The sequence below is a fragment of the Brassica rapa genome, chromosome A04, assembly GCF_000309985.2.
Source record: "Brassica rapa cultivar Chiifu-401-42 chromosome A04, CAAS_Brap_v3.01, whole genome shotgun sequence".
Taxonomy (NCBI): Eukaryota; Viridiplantae; Streptophyta; class Magnoliopsida; order Brassicales; family Brassicaceae; genus Brassica; species Brassica rapa.
In genome coordinates, this window is record NC_024798.2 from 17,995,068 (window position 1) to 18,021,202 (window position 26,135).

At 34.8% G+C, this 26,135-nt stretch overlaps 4 protein-coding genes, 2 long non-coding RNA genes, 1 other non-coding gene and 1 pseudogene across 9 annotated transcripts; 5 read left to right on the top strand and 3 right to left on the bottom strand.

Annotated features, from left to right (window-relative positions):
* Positions 1 to 84: 84 nt before the first annotated feature.
* Positions 85 to 2,803, bottom strand: LOC103865368 (cationic amino acid transporter 5). Its single transcript, XM_009143165.3, has one exon. The coding sequence runs from the start codon at positions 1,870 to 1,872 to the stop codon at positions 160 to 162; it is 1,713 nt and encodes a 570-aa protein (XP_009141413.1). The 5' UTR covers positions 1,873 to 2,803; the 3' UTR covers positions 85 to 159.
* A 45-nt stretch (positions 2,804 to 2,848) lies between these two features.
* On the top strand, positions 2,849 to 2,932 carry TRNAL-CAA. Its single transcript has one exon. It is a non-coding gene; the product is annotated as a tRNA-Leu (tRNA).
* A 111-nt stretch (positions 2,933 to 3,043) lies between these two features.
* Positions 3,044 to 4,522, top strand: LOC103865369 (thioredoxin O1, mitochondrial). 2 transcript variants are annotated; one of them, XM_009143166.3, is made up of 6 exons: positions 3,054 to 3,375; positions 3,505 to 3,570; positions 3,641 to 3,691; positions 3,770 to 3,849; positions 3,989 to 4,033; positions 4,147 to 4,522. In XM_009143166.3, exons 1-6 carry the CDS (start codon positions 3,132 to 3,134, stop codon positions 4,243 to 4,245), a joined length of 585 nt encoding a protein of 194 aa, XP_009141414.1. In that variant the 5' UTR covers positions 3,054 to 3,131; the 3' UTR covers positions 4,246 to 4,522. The 2 variants fall into 2 exon arrangements, with proteins under 2 accessions (XP_033146320.1, XP_009141414.1); XM_033290429.1 differs by having other exon boundaries at positions 3,044 to 3,375; positions 3,641 to 3,849.
* A 1,225-nt stretch (positions 4,523 to 5,747) lies between these two features.
* LOC103865370 (B3 domain-containing protein At3g17010) lies at positions 5,748 to 7,833 on the top strand. Its single transcript, XM_009143167.3, has 4 exons — positions 5,748 to 6,327; positions 6,700 to 6,982; positions 7,081 to 7,310; positions 7,390 to 7,833. Exons 1-4 carry the CDS (start codon positions 6,229 to 6,231, stop codon positions 7,654 to 7,656), a joined length of 879 nt encoding a protein of 292 aa, XP_009141415.1. The 5' UTR covers positions 5,748 to 6,228; the 3' UTR covers positions 7,657 to 7,833.
* Positions 7,834 to 7,905: 72 nt separating this feature from the next.
* LOC103865371 lies at positions 7,906 to 9,583 on the bottom strand. The gene is made up of 2 exons (XR_004457602.1): positions 8,733 to 9,583; positions 7,906 to 8,650 (listed from the first exon to the last, which is right to left on the bottom strand). It is a non-coding gene; the product is annotated as an uncharacterized LOC103865371 (long non-coding RNA).
* A 249-nt stretch (positions 9,584 to 9,832) lies between these two features.
* Positions 9,833 to 16,485, top strand: LOC103865372 (serine/threonine-protein kinase STE20). 2 transcript variants are annotated; one of them, XM_033290377.1, is made up of 10 exons: positions 9,833 to 10,008; positions 10,298 to 13,243; positions 13,350 to 13,409; positions 13,850 to 14,002; positions 14,307 to 14,467; positions 14,550 to 14,697; positions 14,780 to 14,902; positions 15,037 to 15,124; positions 15,340 to 15,568; positions 15,896 to 16,485. In XM_033290377.1, exons 2-9 carry the CDS (start codon positions 10,397 to 10,399, stop codon positions 15,531 to 15,533), a joined length of 3,774 nt encoding a protein of 1,257 aa, XP_033146268.1. In that variant the 5' UTR covers positions 9,833 to 10,008; positions 10,298 to 10,396; the 3' UTR covers positions 15,534 to 15,568; positions 15,896 to 16,485. The 2 variants fall into 2 exon arrangements, with proteins under 2 accessions (XP_033146268.1, XP_009141420.1); XM_009143172.3 differs by lacking the exon at positions 15,896 to 16,485 and having other exon boundaries at positions 15,340 to 15,797.
* Positions 16,486 to 16,711: 226 nt separating this feature from the next.
* On the top strand, positions 16,712 to 23,822 carry LOC103865431 (annotated as a pseudogene).
* On the bottom strand, positions 22,975 to 24,352 carry LOC117133670. Its single transcript, XR_004457607.1, has 2 exons — positions 24,263 to 24,352; positions 22,975 to 24,104 (listed from the first exon to the last, which is right to left on the bottom strand). It is a non-coding gene; the product is annotated as an uncharacterized LOC117133670 (long non-coding RNA).
* Positions 24,353 to 26,135: the final 1,783 nt, after the last annotated feature.

Consider the following 26,135-nt stretch of genomic DNA (forward strand, 5'->3'; position numbering starts at 1 on the left):
CCTCATTCTTTATGTGTATCCAGAGGAAATGATTTTTTTTTTATCGTTTTTGCCTCTGCATGTTACAGATGACATGAAGAAAGCTTAAAACAGAATAATATTAGAGTGGTTTTATTCAAACAAGAGACTAACATTTTTCTTCACTAATTTTCATAGCTTCTACGACCTTGGCACGATTTGCTGATGAGCCATGTCGAATGTTGCATGAAGACCAAACAAAAAGTAGTAAAACAACATAACTAAAGTGCAAACCCCAAACCTTACAAAAGCCTGAGCTTCCAAAGACCCCATGAGAAAAATATTCGTTGCTATTGATAAGCATGGGATCCACGGGACCAACGGTACGCCCCACACTTTAGGACTTCTTTGCTGAGGAACAAAGAACACGATCCCCAAAGTTCCCATGAACCAGAAAGGAACTGTTATTGTGTAACCTATCCATGACCCCTTGAGATTCATTCCCCAATAGGCTGAAGTACACATTGAAGAAATCACAACTACCAAGATGCAAATGATAAGCTTAAGAAGATCAGCTCTTGGAGTAACTTCTCTCACGTAGTATCTCCTCACGAGTAATGCGAGAGGTATCATCGTGAAGATGAAGAGAGTGCTTATCGATAAGAGGCTCGCCAAAACATCTAAACCTGAAAAGAAAGCAATGAGAGCACTTGGGATTGTTACAAGGAGGTTAGCGTTTATCGGTGTTCCGGTTTTGGGATGGACGAGAGCAAATAGAGGAGGGATCATGTGTGTCCTTGCGATATGAGTAACGTATCTCGCTTGTCCTAATGCTCCTACTAATAGAACTGTGGTCATCCCTTTGAGAGCACCAAGAGCCACCAAGTACTTTCCCCACTTCATTCCAACGCTCTGAAACGCTACCGAGTAAGCTGCGTTTGGATCTATATCTGTGTACTTCTGCATCATGCTCAAGGCTAATGCCATTAAACAGTAAATAACCGTGATTATCGACATCGAACCGAGCAAACCGACCGGTATGTCTTTCGATGGATTCTTGGTCTCTTCAGCCATTGTTGCTATGCTATCAAACCCTGTGTATGCAAAGTACACGACCGCGGCAGCGCGGAACACTCCCTCGGGTCCATAAGGCAAGAATGGAGTCAGATTCGAGGCGTCGGCGTGGATGAAACCAGCTATTATGACGAAAAGTATTACAATAGTGTTGACAGCTGAAGCTATCCAGTTGAGTAGTGAAGTCTTTCTGGTGCTTATAGACGCGATTGTAGCTGAAGCTGCTATAACCACGACGGCTATCGGGTCTAGGAGGTTAAAACCGGGGCTAAGAGTGTCGGTTTTAACCCGAAGATTGTCCGGGTTTCGGTTCAGAAGAGTGGCGAAATATGAAGTCCATGCTCTACCAACAGCTGCGGTTCCAACTACACCCTCAAGAAGTATGTTTCCGGCAGTGATGAAGGCCGCGAAATCGCCTAGCTCGATCCTTAAATAGGCGAACGAGCCGCCAGCCACGGGGACTTCCACGGAGAACTCAGTGTAGCAGAAGACAGAGAGCATAGCGGAGAAACCCGAAACAACATAGGACAGTACTATAGCTGGTCCTGCTTCTTCACGAGCTTCTTGGCCTGTCAAGACGAAGATTCCAGCTCCGACCACTGACCCGAACCCGAACCAGACAAGATCCCACCACGTGAGACACCGTTTCATCTCGTTCTCGCTCTGTTTCCTGAGCTCGACACGCTCGGTCTCATCGTCAGACCTACTAACCAACCTGTTCTTGAACCGTGAACATGTCTGAGACAGAGCGGCTCTGTAACTGCCAAAGCTCTGGAAAGATTCTTCGGGAAAGAAATCTCTCTTGCTCCATCTCCAGTAACCTCTCTCCTCACCCTCCATTATCTCTCTCTCTATGCTTCAAAGCTTTGTTAAGAGAAGAGACTAGCTAAGACAATGCAACCAAACTCTGTTCCAGTTTTGACTAGTCGAAGACGTCTCCGACAGTTCTTTGCACTGATGCAACCTCTTTTGTCCGTTTCTCGATAGTCGATACTGTCCTCAACTAGTGGATTCAATTATGGAGTCTCCCCCCCCACTTGTTAGACTTGCTGTCCGTCATCTATGCAAACTTTCATTTTCTATTTCCGGCAGCTGTAATATTTTTCTAAATTGCGGTAACGTTGAGGCATTGGTAAAATATCTAAATCCAAAATCCAAAGCGTTAAACCCTATCCGATCCATAAAAGACATGGGTAATATTGTTGAAATTGTGAATAGCTTAAATGGTTAAGTCAGTTATAAGAGATCTATTATTTAAAAGATTTCAAATTGTGGGACTACACGGTTTATATTCAAATACTAAAATTTATATTTATAAATTTAAATAAATTTGTTACTTTTGGATAATCAATATCTATTTTCCGTTTAGAAATTTTTAAATTTTTTGATTACTTTCAAATATTTTCGCATATGTTTGAATATAAACATCTGGTTTCTAATCCGATCCAAACTAGAACAAAAAAGTCATTTGATCTTTGTATTTTAGACTATTTAGTTCATTTTATAATTGTATTGAGTTATCTCATAGATTCAAACAAATTTGGTTATTTTCATTTACATTTAGATTTTTATAAATGGACTAGATAACTTTTGTTGACAAAAAAAAAAGGACTAGATAACTTTTTGGCTCTTTCGGATGTGACCTAATCGACCCAAACCCAAAAAATACCGATCATCCTTGATCGGTACCAATTTCCTAAATTTTGAAATACCCAAAATGTCTGACTCAAATCCGGTTCGATACCCGAATGTCCGAGGCCAAGTTAAAAACATAATTTTAATACGTATACTTAATACCAAAATCACTTTCAAAAGTGTCAGGATGGCCGAGTGGTCTAAGGCGCCAGACTCAAGTTCTGGTCTTCGAAAGAGGGCGTGGGTTCAAATCCCACTTCTGACAAATTTTTTCCCAATTTTTTCTTTCAAAAATTGTCATGCTGGTCAAACGGCGTCGTTTTCGTATAAAGTAAATTAGTAATCCTTTATTTGGGGCTGATTGAGAAGTCATTACTTTTACGTGGGTCATTTTGCAAATTCATCAAATTCATCAAACCTTTACAATCAGATTTCGGAAAAACCCTAAATCATCAACGGAGAAGATGAAGGGAAGTTTCTCGATCGTCCGTCAGGTCTTCCAGCGCCGTTTCTCCACACTCCGATCGTCGCGACCCTCCGCGTTGTCCAGTTCCGCCCCATCGCTTATCGCGTCCCCAAGCTCAACGCCGTCGCAGATCCCTAGAAACTCGTTGTTACCTGCCTCCACCTTCGTCTCGTCCATCGCGTCTAACTTCTCCACCACTTGTTTTCTTCCCAGCACGAGAAGCCTCTGTTCATCAGCTGGAGGTATTCGCTCAACTCGTTCTCCTGGTTCATGTATATGCTCTAGGCGTCGTGTTTGCATCGATTTTATGATTAGGCGTTGTTTCTAGATCTAGCGGCCACATACGTACTTTGAAAAATTTCGATTTATAGGTGGAAATGGTGTTGTTATAGTGAAGTCAGAGGAAGAGTTCATCAATGCTATGAGCAAAGCTGAAGGTAAGATTGCTCATCATGTGCAACTTTGCTGCTTATGTTGTCTCTTGAATGTTATTTGTATTATCTCTAGGTGGATCTTCACCGTCGATCTTCTACTTCACTGCCGTCTGGTGTGGACCATGTATGTTGTTGTTGTTTTTTTTTGGGTTATGTATAGATGTTTTCATTGCGAGTGGGTTTATGAGTTGGTTGACTTCAGGCAGGTTTATTGCTCCTGTGATAGAGGAGCTTAGTAAACAGTATCCTGATGTAACAACCTATAAGATCGACATTGATGAGGTATGTATCTCTATTTTTAATTGGGTTTCAGTTAAATTATTCATAGAACATGAGTGTGTGACAATGTGTTTGCGATTGAGTTAGCGAGTAAATGATTTGAGCTTCATTTTCCGCTCTTTGCACAATCTTGTCTTTGTAGGGTGGACTTTCAAACACTCTGAGCAAGCTGAGTATCACGGCTGTGGTGAGCTTCATTTAACCTTTCTTTCCAAAAATAAACGTACCATTTAGCAGGAAACACGTATATGTACTAACACAAGCAATTTTGATATGTCTTCTGGACATTTTATGATGCAGCCAACACTGCAGTTCTTTAAAGAAGGCTCGAAAAAGGGTGAGATTGTGGGGGCAGATGTTGCGAAGCTGAAGAATCTCATGGAACAGCTCTACAAGTGAATTTCAATAGTTGCACAACTTGGAACGTGCAAGAGTGTAGTTTAAGAAACTATCCCTGTCCAATAAAATCAGGGGCTAAGTATTTGGTTCTTCTTTGTTTCACAATTTGCCCAGTGTTGGGGTGATATTGTTTTGTTGAGAGCCCCGTGTGTGGTCTTCTCCAGATATGAGTAGATTGAATCATATGATTTAATTAGAGAACTAGATTTTGACCCGTGCAACCGCACGGGTGTTTGTTTTCACATTTCTATACATAAATTATTGCTTTAAAACATAAGTGGTATATATTTTTAATGTTAATCATATACTTAAATATTTACATAACTATTTCAAATACAATAATTTTATAATTTACATGTTATAATTAATTAATTGTTTAAACTGTATGTACTTACCACTTATTATTATATATTTATCTTATTGTATTTGCATTTAGTTATTAAGCAAATTCATATATTAATGAGAAAATATATTTAAAAATGATTTTGTATTTAATTTATGCTAAATTCTGACCCGTCTTTCAAAACTGGATTTCTTTTTACCAATATTTTTATACTTATTCATTTTAGATAATTTATTATTGTATATATAAAAGTCTAAGATATGTTAATTTTTAGATATGTATTATATAGTTTGTTAATTTTAAGCTGTTCTATCATCATATAATATTTTAAATAAATAATTTATATTTATGAAAATAAAATTTATAAATGTATCAATTGAATATAATTTTATCAAATTTATTTTAGTATAATAATTATATTTTAATATGATCATGACTATAAAGTAGATAAAATAGGATATAATTTATTTATTTTTATTTTTAAACGATAACTTAAAATACATTAAGTTATTGTTTAAATATTTTTACACAGATTTATTAGAATTTTTAAAATATAATATATAAATATATATTATTACAAAGATTTTATATTATTAACTTTAAAGAAATACATGTTAATTTTTATACATGTATTATATAGTTTGATAATGTTAACCCATCTTACCAACATATTAGATTTTATTCTTGAACATAAATATTTTATAATTACGAAAATAAAATATATAAATATATAAATTTAATACAATTTTATTATATTTAGCTCAATATAATAATTTTATTTTAATATGATTGATTATGATTATATAATAAATAAAATTTTATAGATTTTTTTATTTTTAATTTTATATAACTGAATATATTAATGTATAATAATATTTTAAACTAATTTTGAAATTAGCGAAAATATTTAAATATAATTTCAAAAATGAAGATCTTGTAAAAATCTTTTTAAACAGATTTGTTAGAATTTTAAAATAAATATATTTATATTTAAAATGAAAAGATATCAAAAGATATTATGATTAAAATATTTAAAATTCTATTTATTATTAGTCTGAACTAAAATGTAATATGAATTTCTATGAATATGTCCATTAGGTCCATTTTTTAAAAAATCACACATGAATCAAGGTTGTGACTTCTGTTTTAATATATAAGATTGAAATGGGAATCTCTTGAAATATGGGTCTCTTCTGACAAATTATCTACTATTTTTTTTTTCAGTTATGTAATTAATATAAAGTAGTTTATGAAAGTTAATCCTAAATGAGCTAAATTAGACCAACAAATGGGTCGTAAAACAACTAAAACAAAACACAAGAAATGCAAAGTTTGAAGTGGTCCTTTTGAACAGCATCAGGGATTCTCAGGTACTAAAATTAGCAACTCTGCTTTTGCGTGTCTGAGAACTCAAATTTTAACAGCTCTCTTACTTATTTTTCTATCAACAAAAAAAAATCAGTTTGACTGACAGTACATGAACGCTTTTCTTACACTTTTAGGGAGCCCTTTTCGAAGTTAATGGTGAAGGCGAAACACTTTGAAAAGTAGAGAGAGAGATAGAGGACGAAGTAGAAACTGAAGAGTGCTTTTGACTGGGATAAAGAAAGAAGAAGTTGTAGAAGAGGAGAGACAGAGAGATGGATATGAACAATTGGTTTGATAGAGTTAAAGAAGACCGAAAGAATTTGAGCTTCTCCAAGACATTTGCTTGTGCAGATTTGTCCTCTGAATGCATGGTAACTCTTTCTAACTTCTAAATCTCACCATGTTTTTAAACATTGTGATTGTCTTGATAGCTGGTAGGAATCTTTGTCTTTCTTTCTTTAATGTTTAATGGGGTTCAAGTTAAGGGTTTAATCTTCTGGTTATCTTTGAAAGATCAAAATCTGTTGGATCTCTTAATACTTACGTTCTTTGTGCTTCACATGTTGTTTCTTTGGTGCTTAGTGGGGTCTCACCGTTTAATCTTTAGGTTTCAAAGTGTTTAAAAAGATAATTGGTGCTTAATAGATCTGTTATTCATAAGAGGCAATTTGATAATATTGAGGTGACATGTTGAAACTTTGTCCTTCAGATTTTTGATATAATTTTGTTTCACATTCTATCAGAGAACGTTTCCTTTCGACTTGATGAAAAGTCTCCCAAAAGAAGACTTGTCCAACAAGATGGTGATAATAGCAAAGTGGGGAAGCTCTTGGGAAGTAGACATCTCCAAGAACCCAAGATTCTACTACATGGAGAAGTCTGGGTGGAACCAGTTTGTGAGAGACAATGCCTTGGGCAAAAACGAGTTTGTCACCTTTACTCACAAAGGATCGATGTGCTTCGACGTGAACATCTACGGGAAGGATGAGAAGGAGATTGTCAGACCACCAACAATGGCTTCTTCTAGTAAGGCTTTCTTTACTTCTAATGATGTTTTTATGAAAGTGAGGAGATGGAGAATTAAAAAAGAAAACTAAATTCTTGCCTTTTGCGATGAAAAACAGGTGGTATCAAGCAGGAACAAGGTGCATCCATGGAAGGAGTTGAGTTTGAAGCGACTGATAAGAAAGCTGAAGAATCCAAGAAGAAGATCAAGATCAAGAATGTGGTGAATTCTGTGGAAATAGGTGAATCTTCAAGAGGAGTAAAGAAGGTCAAGAGAGGAAGAGTGAGAGTGAAGAATGGTGTTCCAGAATTTGAGATCACCATAAAGAGATCAGGACTCGGACACGTGGTAAGATTTTTGATTTACAAAAGATTCAAGAAACTAAGCATTAAAATCTGAATATCTCTCACTGTTCTTTTTTTTTCAGACAATCCCAAATCTTTTTAAGAAGCAGATCCCGAATGAGCAAACGATGTTCACCATACACTCGAAAGGTAGCGGTGGTGGTTCGTGGGAGGTGTGGTGCTTGGTGAGGGAGGCTCAAGCAACCTTCTCAAGAGGATGGAGTAAATTGGCAAGAGAGTACCCTTTAGAGATTGGTGACAAGTGCACCTTACAGCTCATCAAACCCAACGAGTGTGTCCTCACTATCACCAACAAGGCCAAAGAGGAGGAGATCACTGTCATTGATTGATTGATGAAATCATTATGTTTAAGTGTCTTTGACTTCTTATTATCTATGGAGAGACAATAACTTTAGCTAATCTGTGTTTCTTTCTTTCTTGTTTGTGTTTGTTTCCTCCACACTTTGCTCTATCTATCTGCTCATGAAACTTTTCTATATATATTATGCAAGTCGATGTTTCCCCCCCCCGACTCTTTTTATCTTTAAAAATGATGAATCTATATGGCTAGAGACGGTATCAATTGCAACAAGTCGAACGCGTTCAAAACAATATTACATCATTTTCCCAATCTTGTTTTTGTTTGGTGAGGTTTCTTGCCTACAACCAGAAACAAACTACATGGAACCACTACGTCTTCAGAGTCTCTTGGAAGTCTTTATAAGAGCAAAACTGTAGTGATCCATCATCAATGGCAGAAATGTGTCTAACGTTGGTGAAGAGCAGAGAGACTCCATACTTGTTGTCTTGGTCTCTAATATTCCCTCCAGGTTCAGCTATCGCTCCTATTCCCCTTTCACACGCCTCTTCCACCGCATCTTTCCAAGCTGTGATTCATACGCCCAAACAACAAGAATCAAAACTTTTAGCAGCACCAATGAATCTTTGTCATTACACATGCATTGGCCAAAAAACGTCTAACCTTTGCTATCACTATGGCATTGCTCTTGACATACTTAACACAAAGCCAAGAAAATTTGGCATCCGCAAGTTCACTTTCAGTCGGAGTCTTAACCGAGACAGAGCTGAAACTGATCGTCTTCCGGAGTTATGTCGTCAAAGTCTTGACATAACCAGCCGCCACCAACTTGTCTGAGCGATAGCTTCCCTTGGTCATTCTTTTTAGCCTCGAGTATCCTCAGAGTTTTGGACTTCCCTTTGAGGACTTCAAGACCTTTAGGAGTATTTCTGCGGAACTGTTGGTCGCTCTGTCCTCCCTTTGAGATACTCCAGAACAGCTTGATAATCATCTGAATCGACGACAACGAGAACGTCTTTGTGGTTCTGTCCAAAGACTCCAAACAACATACAGAAAATACTATTATAATCTAGAAATATTTGGAATAAGTCTCATATTGTGTATTACCTTGGCAGCTGGTCTAATGATAGCAGGATCATCCATGTCGACGTAGTGGCAGTTCCTCCGATAGAAACAATAGTGTATCTAGAGATGAAAAAAAAAAACCTAACTCAAGTTGTGACTAAGACATACCCCAACTCTTGCAGACCATTGCCAAGAGTAACCAAATCCTTCTTGTCAGGGCTGGCCTTGCACCATGCTAGGTGAAACATGCCCAACAGGACTCAAAGTTTTTGAAAAAACTTATATATAAATAGGCTTTTGAAAAAAAAAATTTAAGTCCCCAAATTTTTTAAAAAAAAATTTTACATAGACACATCCAAGTGTCCCCAAATCTCAGGGCAGGCCTGCTTGTCAGATAAAGATATCAAAGCTTGCTTCTTTCCTGATTCATATTACTCCCACTTTATGTTAAAACCATACTCTATTGTACACAAAATGCAAATCCTTGAAGCGAAACAAAAACCAAAACCAGAGGAGCTTGAAGACTGCGGCTGGCTCCTGGGAGCTGTCTGAGACTCCGACATAGCTCGAACCGCAACTAAACTCGGACGTAGCGAAGTACAGTATAGCTTTTCAAAGAATCTTTATAAAGTTTAGCAGAGCGCGAAAGAAAGACACGAAGAACAAGTCCACATAGAGAGGAGAGCTCACGGGCTGAGCATAACTATGTTTTGATTTAGCAAACGGTGAGATTAGTGTTGAGTTTTTTTTTTAATGATTTTGCGGCTAATTTGTAAAAGTATATACTAAAATGGAAATATCTGATATTTTATTGGTGTTCAGGTGGGAATATTTTATTTATTGTTATGGGCTTTTGACAGTTAGATTGCACCTTTAATTTCGCCTGGAATATTTCTGGAAAAACAAACTTTTTATTTTCCCCAAAATAACTTACGAAAATGCCAAGTAGAAACCAAAATTCTCTTTCTTGTAAAGTGTACAGCAACTAGTAAAAAATTAAAAAAAAAATATTGGATCAGAGTGGTAAATTAACTAATTAAACAGAGACCATATATGGAGATGACGTAAGCTTCTTACGTCTAGTCATGTGATTTATACAGAACAAATAAAGTTTTTTTGGCGTCAATAATATTTATAGTTAAAAATGGATTAGCGTATATAATAAGTTTTACAGATAGATAATTAGATGATTATTGGCACAATATTTTCTCTCAGGAGAGAATAAAAAAAATTGGGAATGTCCAAAATTAGAGAAGAAGGACTCGTCTTCTCTCCTCCGATTTATCGATCGTCAAACCCTCAGTCTCTGCTGCCTCTGGTAAACAAAAACCTCCCCTCTCTTACTCGATTCGTGCTGTTTTCGATCCTTTGTTTGCTGAAAAAAATCTCTGGATCCGATGTGTTTATCCTAATGATACTCAGATCTTGCTTGATCCGCTTCTATTGACCCTATCCATCGTTTATTTTGTCACGGTTCGTTGCTAGTTAGGTGAAGTTGTTGATCGATTGGCATATTTGATTCTCTCTTTGATTAGTTGAAACCTTATAGAGATTAGAGATTATATGTTTGATGATGTTTTATTAAAATTACTCTCCTCTCGTTTCAGGCACTTGAATGAGAGTTTGAGTTTGTTCGTTGTTCCATTTCTGCATGCACAAAGATTTGATTTGAGCTTCACCTCCTCAAGTGTTGTGCTATGAGCTAGATGGATAGAGACCTTGATAAACAGAACATGGACCAAGCAAACGGTTATGAACACGTTCGGTATGCTGCTTCTGATCCTCGAGGTGAGGGGATTGGCTCCGTGAATGAAAGGTTTTCGCGTGATTCTTCAACTAGTGTTGATACTAATGTACGACCTCCAGATTTTGCTGTTTTGACCCCTGCTCGGCCGGTGAACTACTCGATACAGACTGGGGAAGAGTTTGCTTTTGAGTTTATGAGAGATAGGGTCATTATGAGACCGCAGTTCATCCCTAATGTGTATGGTGAGGCTACGGGTATGCCTCTTCCTGTCAACTTAAATGCTATGGAGAGTGGCTCTAACACCACAGTGGTTAACGCAGCAGAACAAGGGAGTACCTTTGAGCAAGAGAGGAAACCTCCTTCTAGAAGTGAAGATAAGAGCTATCATGAGCTTGTCAAGTCAGCCCCGGCTGTTTCTTTAAGGAACGATACTGGTCAAAGGCTTAATAGTCTGCTTTCTTCTAGAGCTTCTGACAGCTCTTTGAACCACGCAAAGTTTTTGTGTAGTTTTGGTGGTAGAATCATACCCCGCCCCAGAGATCAGAAGCTTAGATATGTTGGCGGTGAGACGCGTATCATACGGATTAGCAAGACTATTTCTTTCCAAGAACTCATGCACAAAATGGTAGAGATGTTCCCTGAAGCACGTACCATAAAATATCAGCTGCCAGGCGAGGATCTCGATGCGCTAGTCTCTGTATCTTCTGATGAGGATTTACAAAATATGATGGAGGAGTGTAATGTGTTTGGTAGTGGAGGATCTGAGAAGCCCAGGATGTTCTTGTTTTCAAGCAGTGACTTAGAGGAGGCTCAGTTCGTTTTGGAAGCTGCAGAGGGTGATTCGGAGGTTCAGTATGTTGTTGCTGTCAATGGGATGGATCTAAGTTCACGAAAAAGTTCCCTTGGAGTAAGTGCTTCTGGGAACAATTTGGATGAGCTACTTCACAGGAATACTGATAGGGAGATCAGTAGAGCTGCCACAGAACCTGCAGTAGCTTCGGTTGCTCCCTTGGCAGGCAATGAATCTTTATCAGCTAGCCAGACTTCTCAACCTGTAACAGGTTTTTCTACTGGAAATGAGCCATTTTCAGAGCCTTATCGAGGACAGCAACTACACTTAACAGGACTTGGTAACCACCAAGTTTACACGTCAGCTCACATGGCAAGCATAGGCTATGTAGATGAGAAGGGGTCTGTTCCTTTGCATGTTCAACCACAGCCTCATTATATCCCTTATCCTGTGAATCCTGAAACACCTCTTGAGAGTGTGGTGCCTCAGTATCCACGTAAACCTGAGCAAGGAGTTTTGCATGATGAGCAGATCTTTCGTGTACAAGATCCAGAAGCTTCATCAAAAGAGACCAAAATGAGAAGAGAAGACTCATTTAAGAAGGTAAATGGTCCTGCTAATGAATCTACTATCGAGACCAATCTTTCAGCAAAGGAGTCAAAGATGAGGAGAGAATCCTCAACTCCAAGGGTCAATGAGTATTCTGTTTCGTCTATGTCTGGTGATTTGATAGTCCCAGATCATGCCCTGAAGGAAGAAGCTCCAATTGCCACACAGATATCCACCAATTCAACACCGTATCCAAGTACCTCAGCCTGTCCAGAGAAAAGTCTTAGAAAATCTCATGACCATATTGAGAACAATCTTTCTGCAAAGGAGCCAAAGATGAGGAAAGAACACTCCACCACAAGGGTCAGTGAGTCTTCCCTCTCCTCTGTATCTGGTGATTCTATGGTCCCAGATCACACCCTCAAGGAAGAAGCTCCTTTTTCCAAGCAAATTTCTAATTCAACACCAGATCCAAGTTCCTTTGTTTGCCAAGAAAGAAGTCTTGAAACATCCCAGGAATATGTTCCCAAAACGGCTGCCCTAGATACAGCAAGTGAAGACATGAAAATCAGTCAGGACACTCAATGTTGTCTGCCTGGAGGATTCTCTGCATCTGGGCTTGTAATTCCAGATGGTGATTCATCTAATTCGAGTAATGTCGACCAGCCTGTGATTCACCAAAGGGATTTTCATTCTGGGCTACGGGATACAGCAGAAACTAAACGTTTGTCCCAAACTGATGATTCTCTGGGTTCCCAATTTGTAATGGCTAAATCAGCTTCAGATGCATGCTTGCCTATCAGTGAATCAGCTGAAACTTTTCATGAAGCAAAGATGGAGTCCCAGAATGTTCATTCCAGCGCACCAGTAAGACCACCTCCTGAAAGCCTCTGGACAGCCGACGGTAGTATCTCACAGTTTGAAGAAAGAAACTTGGAACCTAACGCCCCGGAGCATTTAAGTCAGTCAGAGACTTCAGTTAAGGCTGTTCCGCAAGGACATATTGAGAACGGGGATATAGTTGTTGATATAAATGATAGATTTCCTCGTGATTTTCTTGCTGATATACTGAAAGAGTCTCTAAACTTCCCTGGACTACGGCCATTGCATGGTGTTGGAGCTGGAGTGAGTTTAAATGTTCAGAATCATGACCCTAAAAATTGGTCCTATTTTCGAAATTTGGCGCAGGATGAGTTTGAGAGGAAGGATGTATCCCTTATGGATCAGGACCACCCTGGATTTCCCTCTTCCCTGACTAACACCGATGGAGTTCCTATTGATTATAGCTACCCACCATTGCAGTCTGAGAAAGTTGCTCCAACTCAGTTAAATCCACAAATCCACTTTGATGGGAAGGCTCAGCCGGACGTGTCTACCACTGCCGTAGCTGATTCGAGCACAGTAGACACACAAGAAGATCACGGTCAGACAGTGTTCGAAGGTGCTGAAAGAACAGATTCAAAAGTGGTACGTTTGTAAGCTAAATATGAAAATTCTAATGAAGTTTCAGTTCTGGCAAAATACATGTTCCAACTGTTGTTATTTTCTAATTTCTATATACTTGGATATGCAGAATACTGAAGCTCCTCTTATTGACCTTATTGCTGAGGACAATGTCAGCAGATCTCTGCAGGTACGTTGTCAGTTGATGGCTTAACATGTTTACAAGGTGTTGTATTTTCCGCCTTCTTTTGACCAGATAATCCCATGTTAACGAGCCACAATAGTGAACTAGACAGCATCACAGCAAAGATCGTGCATAATTGTTTGGGTGGTTTTAGAAGAAGGATTATTCTTTAGCATCACAACCCCTAAGTACCAAAAGGATTTTAATATTGTATCAACCAAGTTATGACTTTCCAGTAAAGAGTTTATCTGTCATCTCTGTTTTTGGTATTTGTCTGTTTTGCTTTTGGAATTTTATAGAACCCATAGGTGTACGCTGCTTATAGACTAGACTGAAATAGTTCAGTCCCCATTGGCAGCTGAAATCATTGGAGCTTTATAAACATATTGTCAATCTTGCTCCTGGTTTTCTCACTGATGACTGTAACCATCTTGTTTATGTTTCAGTTCATTAAAAATGACGACTTGGAAGAACTGAAGGAACTAGGTTCTGGTACCTTTGGAACTGTCTATCATGGAAAATGGAGGGGTACAGATGTTGCTATCAAGCGAATTAAAAGGACCTGTTTTATTGGTCGTTCATCTGAACAAGAGAGATTGGTGAGCTTTCTTTCTCAAGGAGTTAGAGGTTTCTGAGGTTTATATAACTACATTTGCCACACCGTGGTTCTCCCAATTTACATTTTATCTGCTATAGGGTAAACATAGTACTGCTAGAGGACACTACTACTATCTGAACCCAGAACACATCTTTTTGTTGTTCGTTTTTCTTTTGCACGAAGCGACTATTAGATGCTTTTGAGCAAGAAGTTGGCATTCACGTACAATCATGCTAGACTTTTGAGAAAGCTGTATTAGTTTAATTGCTTTTCAATTTTCACAACCCACTTATTGAAAATTTCAGACCTCGGAGTTTTGGCATGAAGCTGAAATTCTTTCCAAGCTACATCATCCAAATGTTATGGCATTTTACGGCGTAGTGAAAGATGGGCCAGGAGGAACTTTAGCTACAGTCACAGAGTACATGGTCAATGGATCGCTTAGACATGTTCTGCTCAGCAACAGGTAATTGTTTGCACAGTTCGTCGGAATCCTTACTTCCTAGAAACAACCTTAGCTTATCCAGCTCACATTTGAGGAATTACAGGCAGATTGATCGACGTAAGCGACTTATCATTGCAATGGATGCAGCTTTTGGGATGGAATATTTGCATTCAAAGAACATAGTTCATTTCGATTTGAAGTGTGACAACTTGCTTGTCAACTTAAAGGATCCCGCCCGTCCCATATGCAAGGTGATTTTCTACAACAGTTCGAGATTATAAATGATGCAACACTGGTTTTGTTTATGTGACAGTGAGATGTTTGTTTATGCAGGTTGGTGATTTTGGTCTGTCAAAGATAAAAAGAAACACTTTGGTCACTGGCGGTGTAAGGGGAACCCTCCCTTGGATGGCTCCCGAGCTACTTAGTGGAAGCAGCAGCAAAGTTTCTGAAAAGGTATGAAACCCAATGCCCTCAGAGTAGTTCTGTATATATAGTTTCTTTTTTTGAATGAATGTATATATAGTTTCAACGCCTTGTTAATGATTTTGCAAGTAATCTTCGCCGTGGATACTTCATTTTTCACACAGGTCGATGTATTCTCTTTCGGAATCGTCTTGTGGGAAATTCTTACCGGTGAGGAACCATACGCCAATATGCATTACGGTGCAATAATCGGTAAATTACCCTCTCTCTCTCTCTCTCTCTCTCTCTCTCTCTCTCTCTCTCTCTCTCTCTCTCTCTCTTCTCTTCTCTTACCAACTAAGGTTTTGTACAATCAGACAGTACATCCAGTTCTTGCTTTACAGTGCGTGGAAGTAGCAATCAAGCTTATCTATTTTGGTAGTCTAAATCTCTTACCAGTTTGTTGCTTGTGTGAATAAAAATCGTAGGAGGCATAGTGAACAATACACTGAGACCAACCGTTCCAAGCTACTGTGACCCAGAATGGAGGATGCTGATGGAACAGTGTTGGGCTCCTGACCCATTTGTTCGACCTTCCTTCCCAGAGATAGCCAGACGTCTCCGTACCATGTCCTCCTCTGCGGTCCAGACAAAAGCTCACGCCCCCAATCACCACAAGTAATCTGTCAGTTTATCATTCCTGGTACGTAAAACAAGGTATGCTTTGTGTATATAAACATATCCTTTCTGCTTCTTTCTGATTTCAGAGATGACAGTTTTAAGGTGTGTTGATTTGTCCAAGAAACCTTAAAAGCACATATTCATATTTTGTATAGCCATTATTATTATTTAGTGTAAGTAAATTGGTTTTGGTATAATGACTTGGATACTACTTCTGTAGTCGGGAGTCTTTTTTCTTTTTCAATAAAAGTTTCACATATAAATATGTTTTTGAATTTATCAATTTTTATGCGTAATCGGTTTGGTTGATTAAAATTTCTCGTCTTACCATATCTAAATTCTAAACTATTAATGATGTATTAGACATGTTTCCCCTGCTCCTATCCGGTGATCGCCACGTCATATTCCGGCGGTTGGTTGCCGACAAGTAATCTTTCCAGCCCTGTAGAGCTTGCCTCAAACCATTAATCTTGTTATATAATCCCAAACAACAATTAGCATGCATGATGCATATCTTTTCCATCTAGCTGTGCAATTGGCAGAACCCTCGGAAGTAAACCGTGTCAAGAAACCGCATCGTGAGACCGAGTTCTTCTGTGACAAACCGGTCGTGTTTGATGATGTTGAACACGTCTTGCTCGTTCTTGCCGCAGAAATGTCCACCTTAACTCGTACCAGTATTTGTTGAGCTTGACCGTTTGGCGGTTGGCTTGAACGAACTTGAAATCTGCATTGACAAGGTTTCCTGGATCGCTAGTGTTTCCGTTGGAGTGGTCGCAGGTGACCTGGAAGTCTACTTCCGAGAATAGATGAGGGAATGGGTCTCGGAGCCACATTATATCCATGTCCTGTGTCAACAACGTATAAAACAAAATACATAAATCTTTTTTTTTTTATGTACTAGATGAAATATGAAATGTTGATAATTTTTAAGACCAAAGAGTCAAAGACAATGATCATATATCGTTACATATATGAAACTTTTAACTTGATTTTTATGAAAATTGTTTTAAGAAGTGCTACTGAATATTTTAATTTTCATGTTTCCAACGTTTCCATAAACAAAAGTTTACAATTTTCTCTTAAGTTAGTAACAATCAGTAGCTCATCTACCAGGACTAGATTGGTTTTTCAATTTTGATTATTGTATTAATCAGTAGTGTCTCTACTAGGTCATAACGATGAGCCAGAATAGATACCGTGAAGAGAAAGTTATATCCGAGCTCCAAAATAGAACCCAAGAACTCTAAACGGCGCCACATCATCTTGAATACGGCGTCATGAAGTTCATCTGGCCGGAAAAATCAACACCCTCAGGTTTCAGTAAATAGCAACGGGGATGGATCTCCAAGCACCGAGAATGAGCTTCCTCGTCCATTCAATGTAGACTTTGTTTGTAATGCTGAGAACTAAATTATTACTATTTGGGATTGAGTTTCAGTTAAGTAATTAACATGGTGAGTTATAATAGACATTCGGTCTACTTCTTCTCAGTAGTCAGAAAGTATTCCAAACTTGGATCAGATAGTGCGATAACCAATTTATTCTGTACCATTAAATACGTTTCCACAAGTCTGACCGAACAAAAGTATTGCTATGATAAATCCACGTGAAGGCTGAGGATGCAGCCATGCAGGCATGCACATGTTTGAGGTCAGCCATTTTCCAAAACAGTTGCATTAAATAATAAGATTTTAGTGATTCGAGTCAGTACAATATTAAGATTTTAGTGATTCGAATCAATACAATGTCGTACCTGATATTTTTAGAAAACAGATCCATCAATAGCATTAAAGCATAAAGAAAATTTGTGGAACCCAATTTGAGTTTAAATAGAATATTTAAAAGAAAAACAAATTCATATCATTTTTAAAAAGAAAAATACATGAAAACATAATTATTACACAAATTTAAATATTACAACAACACTGATAATCTGGTAAATTTGTTCTGGAACCTCCAAAATATTTTCCAAATAAATTTTGTGTAATCGAAGATGAAACATTACGGAATAATTTTATGGAATAATTTGATATTTGCTTGTAGTTTAATATTTAATTACGTGTTTCTATTTATAATTTTATATTTCCGTGTAAGATTTGTTAATTAATATTGTTGTAATATTTTATATAAGTGCTAATTATTTATAATTTTTTTAGGAATTTACATTAATTATGATAAATATAAGGACCATATAATAAAATATAAATAATTTTGAAGTTAAATTTGAAGTTTTGCTTCTGGATAAAAAAACATTGGAACTTCAAATATAAAGTCAAATATAAACTCCAAATATAAGAAAGCCTTTAAAATAAAAAGTTTTTAGAGATGCTCTTATAATATCAAATTTCTTAACATCAAATATCAACTGGCCTTTTTCTAGAAAAGAACACTCCTGACTAAAATGATGCAAACCATATACATAAATTTTACGTTAACTAGTGTCAAACTCAAGCCATCACTCATTGAATCAAATGTTTCTAACCAGTATCATATAATTTTAAAGATTCCATACAATTTTTTTATAAGACATAATAGGTACACATGATGGACCAGAGACTAAGGTTATGAAATCTCAACGCCAGAAGAAGAAGACAGCCCCATCCGTGAATCAGCTCTCTCTGCTACTAAAGTAGCCAACATTCAAAATCTCAACCAACACAAAAGGAGTGCACAATGTACGACGAAGCCAGCTCATCAAATCTCTCTGTAAAACAGATTTGGTTGTCTCAACCCATGTACTGTCATGTGCTGATGCTCGTAAAAGGATACTATTAAGGTTTTAGTATAAAATGATGTACTGAAAGTGTGAGAAAAGAGTAATAACAAATTGTTTTCTTCTCTACCAACTTTTCTTCTTTTGGCTTTCGTTTTTACCTATAAATACACATATATTATAACGACATGATCTCATTGCAAAAAAATTTCCTCACAATCCTCAAATAAAAATATAACTGTTCTTCCCTCCTACTATACACATCGTTATGGCTTCGTCGCTTCTGGCATCTCCCGCAATGATCCCCACCATCAGTTCCGCCGTGGTTGTCCGATCAGGCTTAACATGTCCCGAAAAAGGGGCGACTATTGACCTCAAACCCGTCGTGGAACGATGGCCGAAGTACATACCACACAAGCTTCCCGACAAGAATTACGTGCGTGTATTAGACACGACGCTCCATGACGGTGAACAATCTCCCGGTGGGGCTCTTACTCCACCGCAGAAGCTTGAGATTGCAAGACAGCTCGCAAAACTCCGAGTAGACATCATGGACGTTGGTTTTCCGGTGTCGTCCGAGGAAGAGTTCGAAACTGTCAAAACCATCGCCAAGACCGTGGGAAACGAGGTTATTTCTATCTTCCTTCAATTTATTACATAAAGATTTTTATGTTCAAATATCAAACTATGTAGTTAACGTTTTTTTAGGACACTGAATAACGTTTTTTTGGTAAAAATGTAAAGAAGACACTGAATAACGTTGGAACCAATATTATCATGTTTTACGAAAAAATACAAAGAACAAATGGAGAAATTATCAAAATACCATAAAAAAATAATATATTAAAAAGAGACTATATAGTTGACGATGTTTAAACCTTTGTTTTGATAAGGTGGATGAGGAAACAGGTTACGTCCCAGTGATAAACGCCATCGCACGAAGCAAACCAAAAGACATTGAGGCGGCCTGGGAGGCGGTGAAATACGCGAAGAGACCTAGGAAACTCATATTCACATCTACTAGTGACATTCACATGAAATATAAGTTGAAAAAGACTAAAGAAGAAGTCATCGAGATGGCCACGAGTAGTATTAGGTTTGCTAAAAGCTTAGGCTTCGTTGACATCGAATTTGGTTGCGAAGATGGCGGCAGGTCCATGTCTTTATAAAACTCTAATCTATCTCGATAATTTGATTACACCTGTTTTACGGTATAAAATATTAGTCTTACGTTTACATCTACATTTTGACGTTAGCGTTTATATTTGGCAAGAATATATATTTTACAATTGAAAAGTGTTTGTTATTTAAATGTTTTCTCAACGAACTTATGGACCTCGTTAGTTGTTACTTTTATATTTTTCTAGATCATGTTTACACAGATTTTTTAAATACTTGCGTCTGTTTAAAATCAAGTAGGTCGGATAAGGAGTTTCTATGCAAGATTCTAGGAGAATCGATAAAAGCGGGTGCAACCACGGTGGGCATCGCGGACACTGTAGGAATCAACATGCCGCAAGAATTCGGCGAACTTGTGAGCTACCTCAAAGCAAACACTCCTGGAATTGATTATGTTATCTTCTCTGTTCATTGTCATAACGACCTTGGTGTTGCTACCGCCAACACAATAGCCGTACTATTTTAAATTTCCCCTTTTTCATTTAAGTACAAATATCTATCTAAAATACGTGTAGAACAATTAGTTTACATTATATGTAGGGTGTATGTGCGGGAGCACGACAAGTCGAAGTAACGATTAACGGAATAGGCGAAAGAAGTGGGAATGCACCGCTTGAAGAGGTAAGATATACCAGGAGGTCCATATTGAAATGGAAAATAAGATAATATTTAATGGTTTCGACAGAAGGATAAAATATTTGATGGATGTGAATTGACTTTTTAATCTTTTAGGCTTTGAGTTGAAAATCCATGACATGTTAGTAGTAGTCTTCATCATCAATTCATCATCAACATTAATATTTCTTTGTTATGTAGGTCGTGATGGCTTTGAAATGCCGAGGAGAATATCTGATGGATGGTGCCTACACATGAATAAACACACGCCAAATTATGGCTACTAGCCAGATGGTAACTTCTTATATATACTAGAGTAAAAAAACGACCAAGCTATATATATGTTGCCTTTATAAATATCATACTAACTAAAAGGTGTAAACTATTGAGTAGGTTCAAGAATATACCGGCTTATATGTTCAACCACATAAACCCATAGTTGGAGCCAGCTGTTTTGTTCATGAGAGCGGCATTCACCAGGTTTGACACATTAAATTAGCTAAATGCCTAAATGTGACATAAAATAAACATGTGAATGATTTTTTAATTAATGATGATTTGTTTAAACATTTGCAGGATGGAATCTTGAAAAACCGGAGTACATATGAGATCTTATCGCCAGAAGATGTTGGGGTTGTAATATCTCAAAGTTCCAGCATTGTTCTTGGAAAGCTTAGGTAATGAATGATTCTATATATTTCCTAGTTTTACATATTGTTTTCTTTTTCATATTTAATTATGATTCATATGAACAACAATGGCAATATATATGCAGCGGACGTCATGCTGTGAAAGATCGACTGAAAGAGGTATTTCTTGTGATTTCTTTAATCGTTAGTTACATGAACAACGATCATACATATATTTACAAGATTACATCTTATACAGATAAATATTTGAAGTTAAGTATACAATTATATGTTTATTTTCTATTGTCAGTTGGGATATGAGCTCGATGATGATAAATTGAACGACATCTTCTCAAAGTTCAGGGATTTAACCAAGCATAAAAAGGTTTTTTTTTCATTTTCAGTTATATAATTGTAACTTCTCATGCACATTTGCGTTATAATTTAAATTAGATAATTTAAAACACGAATTGATTAGAACCTCACACTCATTTGGCTTCACATTGTTAATCTGTTCAGAGAATCACGGATGATGATCTGAAGGCATTAGTAACGGGTGGTGATGATGATCTCGTCACTAAACGGCGCTAACAAATAAGAGTCTAACGGCTATGTACCAATCCCACAATTTCCTCTGTGGTAATTAAATGTGTGAACAGAACACGTTTAGTGTTTCTGTACCGCTTGTAATAAATATCAAGATTCTATTTGATATGAACGTGTTGTTTTAATGATAAAACAGTATGTATTTGATTTTTTTTTTTTGCGTAAATCAACCTGCCAAACTTGAGGTACATATCTCCACGTGCCCTTTTTGTTTTCTTTCTACCTTAAAATGCCAGACAACATATTATTACAATATTGAGAATTTTTTAAAATTAGATTAAATCAGAGATCTACTCTACCAAACTATCACTCGGCTTGCTCCCAGAATAATACCAACCATAGTACACGTTGTCTGGCAATGGTGATATCAATTATCTAAAGGATGTTTGGTCAGGGGCTTTCTCTCCAAAGCTAAGTCTTTATTTGTCAGTAAAATACAAAAGGCCCTGCCCTTCAGAGAAAGTTCTAAAACCATATCCATCTATAACAAAAAAAACTCTTGTTATTCTAATTTCTGAATCACAATCTTAAATCTACGTTATTTCTCTATAAAAATGATAATTTTCCAAAAAATAGCAGTTCTTAGAAATTTTATTTATAAAATATAATCTATTGACCAAAAATTACAAAACATACCCCATCTATCAATAAAAAATCTTGTTATCCTAATTTCTAAATCACAATCCCAAATCTATAATATTTCTCTACAAAAATGATAATTTTTCAAAATAGCAGGTTTTGAAAAATTTATTTAAAAATTATAACCTATTGATAAAAAATTATAGAACCATAGTCATCTATCAACAAAAACTTTTGTTATCCTAATTTCTAAATCACAATCCAAAATCTACAATATTTCCATAACAAAATGATAACTTTCCCAAAATAATAGGTTTTGGAAAATATATTTTAACATTATAACCTATTTGATCAAAAATTATAGAACCATACTCATCTATCAACAAAAACTTTTTTTATCCTAATTTCTAAATCACAAACCAAAATATACAATATTTCCATAGCAAAATGATAACTTTTCTAAAATAGTAGGTTTTGGAAAATATATTTAAACATTATAACCTATTGATAAAAAAATTATAAAACTATAAATCTATCAACAAAAGCTCTTGTTATCCTAATTTCTAAATCACAATCCCAAATTTACAAAATTTATCTACAAAAAATATAACTTCCCAAAAATAGGAGGTTTTGGAAAATTTATTTAAATATTATAGCCAATTGATCAAAAATTCTTAAAACATACTTATCTATCAACAAAAACTCTTGTTATCCTAATTTCTAAATCACAATCCCAAATCTACAATATTTATCAACAAAATGACAACTTTCCAAAATAGCAGGTTTTGGAAAATTAATTTAAAAATTATAACCTATTGATCAATCATTCTTAAACCATACCCATTTATAACAAAAAACACTTGTTATCCTAATTTCTAAATCACAATCCCAAATCTACAATATTTTCTCTACAAAAACGATAATTTTCTAAAAATAGCAGGTTTTAGAAGTTTTATTTATAAAATACAATCTATTGATCAAAAATTACAAAAGCATACCCATCTATCAACAAAACAAATATTGTTATCCTAATTTCTAAATCAGAATCCCAAATCTTTAATATTTCTTTACAAAAATGATAATTTTCCAAAAATGGCAGGTTTTAGAAAATTTATTTAAAAATTATAACCTATTGATAAAAAATTATAGAACCATAGTCATCTATCAATAAAAACTTTTGTTATCCTAATTTCTAAATCACAATCCAAAATCTACAATATTTCAATAGAAAAATGATAACTTTCCCAAAATAATAGGTTTTGGAAAATATATTAAAAAATTATAACCTATTGATAAAAAATTATAAAACTATAACATCTATCAACAAAAACTCTTGTTATCCTAATTTCTTAATCACAATCTCAAATCTACAATATTTTTCTACAAAAATGACAACTTTCCAAAAATAGTAGGTTTTAGAATTTGTTTAAAAAAAAATTATAACCTATTGATCAAAAATTCTTAAAGCATACTTATCTATCAACAAAATTCTTGTTATCCTAATTTATAAATGACAATCCCAAATCTACAATATTTATCAAAAAATGACAACTTTCCCAAAATAGTAGGTTTTGGAAAATATATTTAAAAATTATAACCTATTGATCAAAAATTCTTAAGCCATGCCCATCCATAACCAAAAACTCTTGTTATCCTAATTTCTAAATCACAATCCCAAATCTACAATACTTATAAAAAAAATGATAAATTTCCAAAAATAGCAGGTTTTGAAAATTTTATTTAAAAATTATAACCTATTGATCAAAAAATCTTAAAACATACCATCTATAACCAAAAACTTTTGTTATCCTAATTTCTAAATCACAATCACAAATCTACAATATTTTCTATACAAAAATGATAACATTCTAAAAATAGCAGGTCTTAGATATTTTATTTATAAAATACAACCAATTGATCAAAAATTACAAAAACATACCCATCTATCAACAAAAACTCTTGTTATCCTAATTTCTAAATCACAATCCCAAATCTACAAAATTTATCTAAAAAAATTATAACTTACCAAAAATAAGAGGTTTTGGAAAATTTATTTAAAAATTATAACCAATTGATCAAATTTTTTAAAGCATACCTATCTATCAACAAAAACTCTTGTTATCCTAATTTCTAAATCACAATCCCAAATCTACAATATTTTCTCTACAAAAATGATAACTTTCTAAAAATAGCAGGTCTTAGAAATTTTATTTATAAAATAAAACCTATTGATCAAAAATTACAAAAGCTTAACCATCTATCAACAAAAAATCTGGTTATCCTAATTTCTAAATCAGAATCCCAAATCTATAATATTTCTCTACAAAAATGATAAATTTCCAAAAATAGCAGGTTTTAGAATTTTTTTTAAAAAAATTATAAACTATAGATAAAAAATTATAGAACCATACTCAAATATCAACAAAAACTTTTGTTATCGTAATTTTTAAATCACAATCCAAAATCTACAATATTTATATAGAAAAAATGAAAACTTTCTCAAAATACCAGGTTTTAAAAAATTTATTTAAAAATTATAACCTATTGATCAAAAATTCTTAAAGGATACCTATCTATAAAAAAACTCTTGTTATCCTAATTTTTAAATCACAATCCCAAATCAACAATATTTATCAACAAATATGATAACTTTCCAAAAAATAGTAGGTTTTGGAAAAATTATTTAAAAATTATAACCTATTGATCAAAAATTCTTAAAGCATACCTATCTATCAACAAAAATTCTTGTTATCCTAATTTCTAAATTACAATCCTAAATCTACAATATTTATCAACAAAATGACAACTTTCCAATAATAGCAGGTTTGGGAAAATATATTTAAAAATTATAACCTATTGATCAAAAATTCTTAAAGCATACCCATTTATAACCAAAAACCCTTGTTACCCTAATTTTTAAATCAGAATCACAAATCTACAATATTTTCCCTACAAAAATGATAAATTTCTAAAAATAGCAAGTCTTAGAAATTTTATTTATAAAATACAACCTATTGATCACAAATTACAATAGCATACCCATCTATCAACAAAAAATCTTGTTATCCTAAATTCTAAATCAGAATCCCAAATCTATAATATTTCTGTACAAAAATAATAATTTTCCAAAAATTGCAGGTTTTGGAAAATTTATTTAAAAATTATAACCTATTGATAAAAATATTAGAACCATACTCATCTATCAACAAAAACTTTTGTTATCCTAATTTCTAAATCACAATCTAAAATCTACAATTTTTCAATAGAAAAATGATAGCTTTGTCAAAATCGTAGGTTTTGGAAATCTTGTTATCCTAATTTTTAAATCAAAATTCTAAATCTACAATATGTATCAACAAAATGACAACTTTCCAAAAATAGCAGGTTTTGGAAAATTTATTTAAAAATTATAACTTTTTGATCAAAAATTCTTAAACCATACACATCTATAACCAAAAACTCTTGTTATCCTAATTTCTAAATCACAATCTCAAATCTACAATATTTTCTTTATAAAAATGATAACTTTCTAAAAATAGCAGGTCTTAGATATTTTATTTATAAAATATAACCTATTGATCAAAAATTACAAAAGCATACCCATCTATCAACAAAAAATCTTGTTATCCAAATATCTAAATCATAATCCTAAATCTTAAATATTTCTCTACAAAAATGATAATTTTCCAAAAATAGCAAGTTTTGGAAAATTTATTTAAAAATTATAACCTATTGATAAAAAATTATAGAACCATACTCATATATCAACAAAATTTTTTGTTATCCTAATTTCTAAATCACAATCCAAAATCTACAATATTTCTATAGGTAAATGATAACTTTCCCAAAATAGCAGGTTTTGGAAAATTTATTTAAAAATTATAACCTATTGATAAAAAATTCTTAAACATATCTATCTATCGATAAAAACTCTTGTTATACTATTTACTAAATCTCGATCCCAAAATGACAATATTTATCTACAAAAATGATAAGTTTCCAAAAATAGCAGGTTTTGGAAAATTTATTTAAAAGTTATAACCTATTGATCAAAAATTTTTAAAGCATACCTATCTATCAACAAAAATTCTTGTTATCCTAATTTCTAAATTACAATCCCAAATCTACAATATTTATCAACAAAATGACAACTTTCCAATAATAGTAGGTTTTGGAAAATATATTTAAAAATTATAACCTATTGATCAAAAATTCTTAAAGCATACCCATTTATAACCAAAAACCCTTGTTATCCTAATTTTTAAATCAGAATCCCAAA

Excerpts from the sequence above, each read along its gene's own strand:
- LOC103865372 (XM_033290377.1), top strand. The coding sequence starts at position 10,397 with ATGGATAGAGACCTTGATAAACAGAACATGGACCAAGCAAACGGTTAT. Across the intron at positions 13,410-13,849 it reads ATGTCAGCAGATCTCTGCAG|TTCATTAAAAATGACGACTT; the intron begins GTACGTTGTCAG and ends TTTATGTTTCAG. Across the intron at positions 14,903-15,036 it reads GCAGCAAAGTTTCTGAAAAG|GTCGATGTATTCTCTTTCGG; the intron begins GTATGAAACCCA and ends TTTTTCACACAG.
- LOC103865369 (XM_033290429.1), top strand. The coding sequence starts at position 3,132 with ATGAAGGGAAGTTTCTCGATCGTCCGTCAGGTCTTCCAGCGCCGTTTC. Across the intron at positions 3,571-3,640 it reads TGCTATGAGCAAAGCTGAAG|GTGGATCTTCACCGTCGATC; the intron begins GTAAGATTGCTC and ends TATTATCTCTAG. Across the intron at positions 4,034-4,146 it reads AGCTGAGTATCACGGCTGTG|CCAACACTGCAGTTCTTTAA; the intron begins GTGAGCTTCATT and ends TTTATGATGCAG.
- LOC103865370 (XM_009143167.3), top strand. The coding sequence starts at position 6,229 with ATGGATATGAACAATTGGTTTGATAGAGTTAAAGAAGACCGAAAGAAT. Across the intron at positions 6,983-7,080 it reads ACCAACAATGGCTTCTTCTA|GTGGTATCAAGCAGGAACAA; the intron begins GTAAGGCTTTCT and ends GATGAAAAACAG. Across the intron at positions 7,311-7,389 it reads GATCAGGACTCGGACACGTG|ACAATCCCAAATCTTTTTAA; the intron begins GTAAGATTTTTG and ends TTTTTTTTTCAG.
- LOC103865368 (XM_009143165.3), bottom strand. The coding sequence starts at position 1,872 with ATGGAGGGTGAGGAGAGAGGTTACTGGAGATGGAGCAAGAGAGATTTC.